The following is a 12,024-nucleotide window of genomic DNA, read 5'->3' on the forward strand; positions in this document are numbered from 1 at the left end:
AGAAATGACTCTCTTTCAAAATTAGAAATAAAATAGGGCTGAGGGTGGAGCTCAGAGGTAGAATGCCCCTGGGTTCGATTCCTAGTACCAAAAAAAATTTAAAACTATATACGTACGCATACACTTAATTTTTCTGCAATTAAAAGGAGGTTCTCGGCTGGGGTGAGTTTAATACGTGCAAGGGCCTGGTTTCAATTCTCCGCACCACAAAGAAAGGGGGAGGGAGCGTGCTGGAGGTGTAGAGTGCTTGCCGATACTGCGTGTCAAATAGAGAATAAATAGGTGAAGTGTGGTGGCGCACGCTTGTAATCCCAGCACTTGGGAGGCTGAGACAAGAGGATCAGAGGTCCACAGCAGCCTCGGCAACTAGTGAGGCCCTCCGCAACTTAGTGAGACCTGCTTCAAAACAAGAAGTAAAACAGGGCTGGGGGAGGGGTGGCTCAGAGGTTAGAATGCCTCTGCGTTCGATCCCAGCACCACACACACACACAAAAAGAATAAAATAAGGTAACGGAAATATCCAGTATGAAAGCTAATAATTTAAGGTGTCAGTGGAGAGCCAGGGCTTATCTCATCCAACTGACTCACTAAGCAAGGGAAGAAACTCACTGAACAAAGGAAGGCTGCGAGCACCTTGCTGGAGGTCACTCAGCGGGCCAGAGGGAGGGGAGCCAGGCCTGGAAATCCCCGGCTCCCCCACCGCACCGCCTGCTGCAGCTGTTGGATTCCTTAGGCTGGGAAAGCCCCTCAGCTGGGTGATAGGTGAGAGAGTGTTATGTGGAATTGTAAAATTCAAAACAGCAGCCTCAAGTGCTAGACAAAACATACCAGGGTCCCACTGGAGAACAGGTCAGCTGGAAACGAAGCTCGCAGAGCTGACTGGGTATACTGGGCACGGCCATGCCACTGTACTGAACAGCCTCATGAATGCGTTTCTAGAAATTCATACCTGTCCTTTTTTTTAATTTAATTTTTATTTTTTGTGGTACTGGGGATTTAGCCCAGGGCATTCTTCCTCCAAACTATATCCCCAGCCCTATTTTATTTTATTTAGAAACAGTCTTGCTAGGTTGATAAGAGTCTCACTGCTTGCTGAGGCTGTCCTTGAACTTGTGATCCTCCTGTCTCTGCTTCCCAAGTACTGGGATTACAAGCATGTGCCACCAGGCCCAGCCATACTTGTCTTCAAACCTTGACTCTGAAATCACTCTCTACAAGGCCTTCCCTAGTCTTCCCCATTTATAAAAGAAATTGGTACTAGGATATCAACACAGAGGGTGGATCCTGACTACAGAGCATGTTACAGAGTGACACAGGTCTTTAGTGATAGATGTGCCTTGCCCTAGAGACAGGACTTTCTAAGACAGTGCCCATTTTGATCACTGTGTTAGTCAGTTTTCTGTTACTGTAACAGAAACCTGGAGAATCAACTTCTAAAGGAGAAAGGTTAATTCTGGCTCAGTTTTGGAGGTGTCAGTCAGCCCATGGTGAGATGACCCGCTGCTTCGGGGCCCATGGCAAGGCAGTCCATGGCGACGGCAGGGCACGGCAGAACAAAACTACTTACCTTATGTCTGGAACCAAAAAAATGAGAAGAAGGGGCCAAGGGCCCAGTGTCGCCTTCAGAGGCACACTCCAGTGATCTTTGTCTCATTAGGCTCTACCTTCCTATTATTTTATTTTCTGCGGTACTAGAGACTGAAGCCAGGGGCACTCTCCTACTGAGCTACATCCCTAGCACCGGGTTTATAGGCATGCACCACCACATCTGGCTCTACCTTTTTTTTTTTTTTTTTTGGTGGTACTGGGGATGGAACCCAGGGGCCTTCAGCCTCCGGGCTATATTTTTTATTTGGAAACAGGGTCTCTTAAGCCAGCCTCAGCTGGCTTCGAACCTGCACGATCCTCCTGTCTCCGCCTCCCAAGCATGGGGGTTATAAACGTGCGCCACCATGCCCGGCTGGCTCTACCTTTTAAAGTTGCCACCATCTCCCAACGATAGCAATCACCCTTCTCTCTCTGGCTCACATCAGGGACACGAATGCCAGCTGAGCGAAGGAAGGGCTGCTGAGACACAGGGTAAGACTCGGACCCTTCCTTCCAAATCCATGGTCTGGCTCTCTACCCCGCAATGGTGCGTTTGAAGAAGGCAAATTAGGTGCCGGGCTGCTTTGGAGAGGGCTCGTCCTAAGGGAAAGTTTAAATAGTGCAGTTAACTCTGGTACCCCTTACTTGGGGTACCAAAGGACTTCCTGGGTCACAAGCAAATATAAGAGGCAGAAGTATATGAAGGAAATGGTCAGGCCAGCGAAGACAAAGGCAAATAGTACCACCTGATTATACCAGCTGAGATCTCTCACTCTACCCTGCCCTCTCCCACCACTCTGAACAAGCATGCCTGGGTGCACACAAAAGGCCAACAGCAAGTTATTCTCAGAAGTTTACTCAGGACCCATCTGCTCTTGAAGATTCCATCACACAGCCGACCCCAAAGTGAGCACATTATTAGGGTTGGGGTCGCTAATTAAAATCTCAAGATCCAGAATCCGGGCGCCTCATGCTTTACCTGGGCAGGAGGCAGCTCTCAGGTGACATGCAACCAAGTGTAAGAGGCCGTCCCTGCAATGTCACCGATGTGTGCGTGGCAGAACTAGGCAAGGAGAGCCTCCTCAGGCACAGCCTGCAGACGGCAGACGGGAGAAATGCTTCTGTCGGCTTCTAGGTCCCAGGAGCAAGGCTCCTATGGTGTACAACACCCAAGAGGTCTTGCTTTACTCCCGATGGAAAAAGAACTGCAAGAATATTTGACATAGCCTCTTCTCCCCTGGCACTGACTGGGACGTGGTATGAGGAAGGCTCTGGAACGATGGCGGTGTGCTACATCTCGGCAGGAAGAGTGTAGATGACAAAGGTGTAGGTGTCCGTCAGAGCTTACAGAACCACCCCCCTAAGGCTTGTGCATTCCACTGCGTTATGAATTTACCCAGAAGAAAAACCAACAACAACTAGGCATAAATACTGGACTCTAAGCCGGACGTGGTGGCGCACGCTTGCCATCCCAGCATGCGGGAGGCGGAGACTGGAGGATCACAGTACACAGGCAGCCTCAGCTACTTAGTGAGGCCCTCTGCAACTCGGTGAGACCCTGTTTCAAAGTAAAGAATGGAAACCAGGGCTGGTGGAGTCCCTCGGAGGTCGAGTGCCCTGGGTTCCACCCCGGTACTGGAGTATAGTTACCAGGCTCATTTTCTGCAGTAGTAGTGATAGTAGGGGCTCATAATTTTGAGACTACTTTTGGGTCTTCTAGATTTGAACAAGTGAGTAAGTCTATCAGGAGAAGAGCCAGGTTCCTCCCTGTTGGGAGAAGGGAGCTCTAAACATGGAAAGGGGAAGGAGCGTCAGCAAGGTGACCAAACGCATCAGGGTCTCCGACAGGAGGCGGCGGCATCGCTTCTGTGGAAATTCCTGCCAAAGTCTCACAACCCGAATCTAATCAGAAGGAAACAGGAGGCAAATCCAAATTGAGGGAAATTCTACAAAACTAACTGGCAACAGGCCAAAGAGTTGAGGTTAAGACAGACAAAGAAAGGCTAAGGAACCTTTCCAGTTTGAGGAAAGCCAAAGAGACACGACTACTAAGTACAACGTTTGAACCCAAATTAGATTCTGATCCCAGAGGAAAAAAACAAAATAGAGCCCAAAACATACAAAGATTATTGATACAAATAACAAGATCTGGAATATAGACTAGATCAGACAATAGTACTGTGCAAACATTAAACTGCCTTGACTCCCCCCCTCCCCCCAGTGCTGGGGATGGAACCCAGGGGCATTCTACCTCCGAGTTACACCCTCAGTCCTGTATTTTATTCTCTTTATTTTTTGAAACAGGGTCTCACTGAGTTGCGAAGGGCCTCACTAAGTAGCTGAGGCTGTCTGTGTACTGTGATCCTCCAGTCTCCGCCTCCCGAATGCTGGGATTACAAGTGTGCGCCACCACGCCCGGCCTAAACTGCCTCGATTTAATAACTATTTTGGACCCTGGAAGGTGATACACACTTGTAATTCCAGCACTTGGGAGGCTGAGATAGGAGGATCGCAGGTTTGTGGCCAGCGGCAGCAACTTGTGAGGCCCTTCACAACTTAGTGAAACCCTGTTTCAAAATAAAGAATAAAATAGGACTGAGGGTATAGCTCAGATAGAATGCCCCAGAGTTCAATCCCAAGTACCACAAAATAATACTAACAATAATAATGATCAGCAGCAGCAACAGAAGCAGCAGCCGCTGCCACCGCCGCCGCCGCCACGTGGCGTGGTGCGCACGCCTGTCATCCCAGCACTCGGGAGGCTGAGACCCGAGGAGCACGGTTCGCAGACAGCCTCAGCTGCTTAGTGAGCCCCTCGGTGACTCAGTGAGGCCCTGTTTCAAAATAAAGAATTAAAAGCTAGGGCTGGGGGTGTAGCTCAGAGGTAGAATGCCCCTGGGTTCCATTCCCAGTACTACAAATAAATAACAACAACAACAACAAAAAGAAAACTAAGAGAAAAGCCTTATTCTCAGGAAATTTATGTTGATGTATTCTGATGTAAAGGAACACCATGTCTCCATTTTATCCTTGAAATTTCAAGAACAAAAACAGATGGGGCGAGTGGGGGAGGGGGCCAGAGCAGGAGAGCTCAATAAGGGCAGTTGGAGATAACTCGGGAGCTCCTGCAACTGCCAAGCTTCAAAGTGATGTCAGGCTGGGCTTGGTGGCTTACGCCCATGATCCTCGCGCGCGGGAGGCTAAGCCAGGAGGACTGCAGGTTGGGGGCCAGTCTCAGAAATTAATGCGCTGCCTTCTGAGACACTCTTTCATGGCTATTAGCTTCAAAATTCTACTTTCCGCACTGGTGGGAAATCCCTCATCCTCCACTGGCTCTAAATTCCTTTCTAGAACTAAGAAAACAATGCACAGAAGCTTCAAATAAGATTTTTTGCCCAGTGATGGATACCATCATTTTGGAAAGTTTTGTAAGATGATAAACAGAAATTAGAATAAAAGCAACTCCTCACCACTCACCTCCCCGAGATTCTTCTGTATTTTTTCTGTAACATGGGAGGATTCATCTGGCTACACACCAGGCCAAAAAATATATATATATATAATTTTTTTTTTTTTTTTTGTGGTACTGGGGTTTCTGGAAACCCTTCTACCTCCGGGCTACACTCCCAGACACCTATTTACCTATTTTTCATATTTTTATTTGGAAACAGGGTCTCTTAAGCCAGCGAGTCCGGCTTCGAACCTGCGCAATCCTCCTATCTCCGCCTCCCAAGGGCGGGGATTACAAGTGTGTGCCACTACGCCTGGCGTTTTATTGTTATTTCTAATGAACAAGATAAGGAAATAATCTTATTTATTCCACAGACCTTATCCAACCTCCCCAAATTTTCTATTGGCATTTGTGGCTAAATCAAGACACAAATATAGCCTTGATCCTTGGGAGAAAATCATAAATACTGAAAACTACCAAAGGAAAAAATATTTCATGAATGCCAAAGGAGAAAGTTTTTAAAGTCATTTTTAGCCCCAGAGATTCTTTTGAAACCATACTATGGTATGACTCAGTATAAAAAATATCAAGCTAAGTATGCATTAAGGAAAAAAAAATCACAGGCACAGAGATGGAAACATAATTGAATTTGTCATCTCAAAGTATTAACGCTGGGTTCTCAAATAATAGAGAATGCCATTCTCCCAAGTGAATAAGGAAGGGAGACAAGTAAGTGGATGCCATGTTTCTACTGTAAGGAAATACAGGCACCAGCGAAACAAACTTCTCAGCACAAAAGAAATTCAATACCGAGACCACATGAAAAGTGATCGCTATGGGAACGGTGCAGCTGTTAAAATCCAAGCCAGTGGGCATTAAATCGTCTAGCATGTTTACGTAAAGTGGGACTCTCAGGGTGACCGCCAGGAGGAAATCATTTTGCTAACAAAAAAGTGATACCTATGTTTAATTTAACACTTAAAATAAGTGTGAAAGAAAAACACAAAGCTATTCTCTTCTGAAGACTATAAGGGGCCCCAGCTAGCCGGCATGTTTGCGATTCTTTTACAAACAGTATCTTATAGGCTAATTTAATTAAACAGAGAACAAGAAAGAATGAATGTTTGCATTTCACGCAGGGAAGCCAATTATCTTTATTTTACTGGCTAGCCAGACCTACATAAAACCACAGAAAAACTTCTGGCACCTGTGCCAAACGATTTCAATATGAAAATTAATACTGCGCCAAGTTATTTTGAGACCAATTAGTTCAACCATACAAAGAAAGAAAGAAAGAAAAAACACCCTCCACTAAATATATAATCCTAAAACTTGTGTTTCTGAGGACAGAGTAGACATGGGCATCCTTGAGGACTGGCCTTGAGTAGGTATAAGATTACTTGAAAGAAATTACAGAAAGAATAGACTCGTGGGTAATTACAAATAATAGCCTGTACATCTCAACACAGGCGCCTGGATGTGCAGCAATAAAACAGGGGCTTAGTTTAGTCTCAAAGCAAAGAGAAGAAGACTCAATTTTTGAGTGCCTATATTTAACTGAATTTATCAACACGCGTCATCAAATCTAGTCATGTTTCAGAGAAGCTGCTCAGGAGGTGCTTCTCATTAATTAGGACCCCTGTGAAGTTTCCAACAGAAGCTTCTCGACTCAAGAGGAGAGCACCTCCCTGGAATTCAATTCTCTCCACACTGCTGGGTGTTGGATGCACGGCAGAGAAATCCCAGATATAAGTGAGAGGCCACCGTTCAGGACAAGTGATCCCGAGCTCTACTCTGTGTTGCTCTTCAACACGAAAATCTTTACTTATCAAGAGTCAGGAGCTTAAAAGCCCAGGTTAAATCTCTGGGTGTTAGGAGGCTTAAAGGGACACCTGAAAGGAAAGCAGCGGTCGCAGAGAGTGTACAAGGAAGAATAACTCAGACAGTATCTCAAGGCCCACTAAAAAGCAAGACGCCATCACTACGGCTTTGAGATCCATCAGCCGGTTCCCATTACGATGACAAGAGCCCGGCTCTAATTTTGGAGCTGCTGCACAGATCAAAGCTGAAGGGGCCTTTTACTGGCTCCGTATCCAGGCCCCTAATCTCTGTTTACTTTTTCCCCGTCATTATGTAGATCTCCCAAAGACATGCAGCCAGGACTGCCTGTCTGGAATCCCCCATCTTCCGAGAAAGGTTTAAAAGTTGTTCTAATGAAGGTGGTTCAAGGAGGGAAGCCCTCTAGGGAGGAACAGAGACCCCAAAAGTTTAAGTCTGAGCCCAAAGTACTATGGTGCGAGTACTGACACAGAGCTGAACTATTAACTCAGTCTCTCTCTCTCTGAATGCTCGAAGTCTGGTTTCTCTGTGCAAATGAATGCAAGGAAAAAGTCCCTCCTCGACTCCTTCCTGCACAAACGGGCAGCCCTCTGCTGGTTTCCAAGGCTCTGCGGCAAGGCTGAGGTTAAATGCTGATGGGCTCCTCTTTTAAACCCAGTCTCTCGAATGCGAAATGACTTACCTTGGAAGAACAGGCTGTGCATTTGTCAAACGCCAGGCTGACAGGAAGGACATTATCAAAGCGTGACAGAAATCCCCGGATCTGAAAACAAAGAAAGCAGAATGACTGGCAGCAAGCATGGAAGGCCACGTCCGGAGCGAGCACGAGGCCGGGCCCGGTGGCAGGGAAGATGGCTGCTGTGGCGGTCCCACTGAGCACACTCGCACGGCGATGCACGTCTTGGGCATGTTCCCTTGGACTGTCACCGGGTCCTCTATCCCACTAGGAACCAGAGCCCACCAACTTTTGAAATCGTTGAAACCTAAAAGCAAATCAACTACAAAATATAATAATAAAGCTGTACTTTCTAAAGTTTTAACAGGTGTCCTCGAAAAATACAAGAGGGGTAGCTGGGTGTAGTGGCGCACCCCCGTAATTCCAGTACTGGGGAGGCTGACACAGGAGGATTGTAGGTTCATAGCCAGCCTCAGCAACTTAGTGAAACTCTCAGCAACCTAACAAGACCCTGCTTCAAAGGGAGCAAAAAGAAGAAGAAGAAGAAAAAGAAAAAGCACTGGAGGTGTAGCTCAGAGGCAGACTGCCCCCGGGTTCAATCCCGGAGCCACCCCACACACACAAATAAGTTTGGGGTGTGGCTCAGTGGCAGAGTGTCTGCATAAAGATGCAGGAGGATCTGGATTCCTCCCTGGGACTTCAATGAACAAGCAGGTCGCCTGGGGTGCTCTGCCTGACTCTTGAAGAAACTCTACGGACTATGAGCCAGGCGCACAAGTCCATGCCTGCCGGCGGCTTGGGGATGACGGAGGGAGAGATGGCCCTAGAGTCACGTCCAGCTACTGGCTTGATGTAGAGCAGACAAAGGCAAAACAGCACCACTTGGTGGGGAGATGGCACCACCTGCAGTAAGAACTTCTGATGGCAACAGAGGCACTTTGAGGAGTATAACCGAGCTCCATCTGCTACAGCCCGGGTCACTGGCCCTTGGGACAGCAAACCCCTGGAAGCGTGTTTATAACAGAGGGGAGTTCCAATATGTTGTCTGTATCACTGACACACTCTTAATAAAAATGACAGGAATGGTAAAGTCTCTCTTGTCTCCATGGAATTCAGGATTTGCAATATGCCAGACAACACGTATCTTTTCATGGGGTCACCGACTGGATCTTCCCAACTGCCCTGTTTTTTGTTTGTTTTTTGGCTTTGTACTTCATACTGGAGATCGAGCCCAGAGGAAGTCACACCTCGAAGCTACACCCCTATCCCTTTTGATTTTTCATTCCAACACAGGGCCTTGTTAAGTTAAAAGAGGCTGGCCTCGAACCTGCGATCCTCCTTGCTTAGCCCCCTAGGTAGCTGGGATTACAGGTGTGGGTCACTGCAATTGCCCCATTTAAGTTGGAAAAACTCAAGCTCAGAAAGATGAAGTGATAGAGAGGTGACAGGCAAGTGGTATAGCTAAGGTTCACAAGCTGCCAGAGGCCAGCAGGCTGGCTCCTTCCCTCCCAGAATCTCACAGCTCTTGTTCTTAATACCAGGTCTCTTCACAACTTTTATTTTTGGTACCGATATTTGTCCCCAAAGCTAACCAAGGTGGTTCACGCCTGTGATCCCAGTGACTCAGAGGCTGAGGATCACACATGCAAAGCCAGTGCCAGCCATGCTCTTAAAAAAAAAAAAATTGTGACCTGTAACTAGGTAGAGAGTGTGTCTGTGTGTGTGTGTGTTACTGGAGATTGAACCCAGGAGCATTCTACCTCCAAGGTACACCCCCGGCCCTATTTTATTTTTACTTTGACGCAGGGTCTCACTAGGTGGCTGAGAGACTCACTACTTGCTGAGGCTGTCCTCAAACCTGCAACCATCCTGTCTCAGCCTCCCAAGCACTGGAATTAAGGCCTGTGCCACCACGCCTGGCTTAGGCAGTTCCTTTCATAGGTAAGGATTGAATATTTTTATTGGTGCATCACAATCACACATCATAATGAGGTTCCCAGCGACAGGACGATGCGTACACACAGCAGTTGCCGGCTTCCCTCCAGACCCCACCCTACTTCCTGTTGAGATCTGTGCTGATCATTTCGTGTATGTACATGGCATTCTATGAACTATTTCCTCAAACCTATCCCCTTCCACTCTTTCACTAGACTCTCTCTTCATTTACCCAAGATCTCCTCTTTTCCCCTCAATTTCTCTCTAGCTTCCACATACAAGAGAAAACATATAGCCGCTCACTCTGAGACTGGCGTATGCACTGCAGCCCCCGGGATTACAATGCGTTGTGTCTCCACATGAGCTTGCAATCCTGCAGTCTTTCAAGAAACACATAAAATGCAAAGAGCTGCTTAAAATTTTAGCGCCTAAAACATGTTCACACCTTTTGATGGGGAGGCCATCCCAAGCCACAGTCAAAGAAATTAAAATGGATTCGCCCCGCCCTGACCTCCACCCCCGGTGTGTGTAGAAATAGCTCTGTCTCTTGTTTGGATGCAGAAAACTTCACCATGATCTTGTATTTAAGAGTATGCAGAGTACCTAAAAATAACGTGTTTCTTCAAACTCGCACCAGAAGAAGAATCCCCTGGAATCTGATCCAAAAGGGCCGGGGTAAAGCCTAATAATCTGTACTCTTAAAAGAGTACCAAGTGCCTGTAATCCCAGTATTTGGGAGGCTGAGACAGGAGGACCGCAGGGTTATGGCCAGCCTCAGCAATTTAGTGAGGCTCTGTTTCAAAATAAAAAATGAAGCCGGGCATGGTGGCACACACTTGTAATCCCAGCATTCTGGAGGCTGAGACAGGAGGATCGCAGTTCACAAACAGCCTCAGCTACTTAGGCCCTCTGCAACTCAGAAAGACTCAAAATATAGAATAAAAATTGGGGTGGGGCTCGGAGGTAGAATGCCCCTGGGTTCCATCCTTAGTACCGCAAAAATAAATAAATAAATAAATAAATAAATAAATAAATAAATATGGCTGGGGGTGTAGCTCAGAGGTAGAACACCCATGGGCTGAGTCCCAGCACCGCACACACATAAAAGAGCGCCTAGTGGTTCCCATCCTGCGAGACAGGCTGCTTCCTGCCGCTTATTTATACCCTCTGTGCTCTCAACAGTACTGTTCACTGTCACAAAAGACTTAGCAAGCCTCCAGCTGCTCCCGGAGTTTCTAAACATAGCACCGCCATTCCATCTCGTCATGTTTGTAGCAAGGTAACACCTAAGAGCCTTTCCGAAGCGATTTTAGAGCTCCTTCTCCATCCACACCGATGGGGAGCCCAAGCCTCCGGACACTACTCTAAGGCGATCCTCTACCTCCGGGGCTGCCCAAAGCTCACCCCCAACTCCTGCACTCCCACTAACATTTGCTGTCAGCCTCTCCTTAATGAAGGGTAGAGATGAAAGAATTTTTAAATGGACTCATCCTCTAAAGATCATAAGGATGTGGCAAAACAACAACACAGAAGTGTGACAAATGCATCACTAACCTACATCCCAGAGCATGCCCCCACCCTTCCCCACTACGTATAAGGTTACTTGTCCACCCAGAACCCCAGGGCTTGGGAGGCCCAGTCAGGAGGACCGCAGGTGTGAGAACAGCTCAGCAACCTGGCAAGACCTTAGTTCAAAACTAGGAGTTAAATTAAAAAGGGCTGAGAGTAGAGCTTGGTGGTAGAACACCCCCGGGCTCAATCCCAGGCAACACAACACACACACACACACACACACACACACACACACACACACTTAAACATCCAACTTCCTTTTATTTATTTTTTGTGGTACTGGGGATGGAACCCAGGGGCATTATACCTCTGAGCCACACCCCCAGCCCTAGTTTTTAGGTTTTTTTTGTTTTTGAAACCAGGGCCTCGCTAAGTAGCTGAGGCTGTTGGAGAACTGTGATCCTCCGGTCTCAATCTCCACAGCGCCCAGCTCCAACTTCCTTTTAAACAGCCTCCTTGGGGTATTTTCTTGCCACCAATCCTCCCCACAGGAGGAAAATGTACCCGTTTCACTCACACACACTTAGGTTAGTGGCTAGTGAGGAGCGGAACTCTGCCTGCCTCCCTGCACATTTTGCTTTCTAAAACTCAGATTATGTTTTCCCCCTTTATTACAAGAAAGCATAAAGAAGAAATAAGAATAGCCCATAGAGAAATTATATCAGTGGTTGCCTGGGGCTGAGGGAGGGATAGACGCTGGGAAGACACACAAGAGAAATTTCAGGGTGATAGAAATTTTCTGTATCTCCTTTAAGGTTGCAATATACAAGGCTGCACAGCTGTAAACCTATTAAAACATACACTTATTGTATATAAGCTGTGACTTGAATACGGTAACCTTAAATACTTTATAAGATGGGTGTGGTGGCACACACCTGTAATCCCAGTACTTGAGAGGCTGCGACAGGAAGATCGTAGGTTCAAAACCACTGAGTGAGGCCCTTAGCAACTGAGACCCTGTTTC

General features: G+C 47.1%; 1 protein-coding gene across 1 annotated transcript in view; it reads right to left on the reverse strand.

The window, feature by feature from the left end:
- Positions 1-12,024, reverse strand: part of ATG7 (autophagy related 7) — a gene marked incomplete at both ends in the record, with an annotated part of 128,537 nt that overhangs the window by 33,337 nt on the left and 83,176 nt on the right. The window contains 1 exon segment of the mRNA XM_080718172.1: positions 7,560-7,640. Coding sequence (XP_080574298.1) covers positions 7,560-7,640 — 81 coding nt within the window.

Source organism: Muscardinus avellanarius (assembly GCF_963383645.1).
Source record: "Muscardinus avellanarius genome assembly, chromosome: 22".
In the NCBI taxonomy this organism is placed as follows: domain Eukaryota; kingdom Metazoa; phylum Chordata; class Mammalia; order Rodentia; family Gliridae; genus Muscardinus; species Muscardinus avellanarius.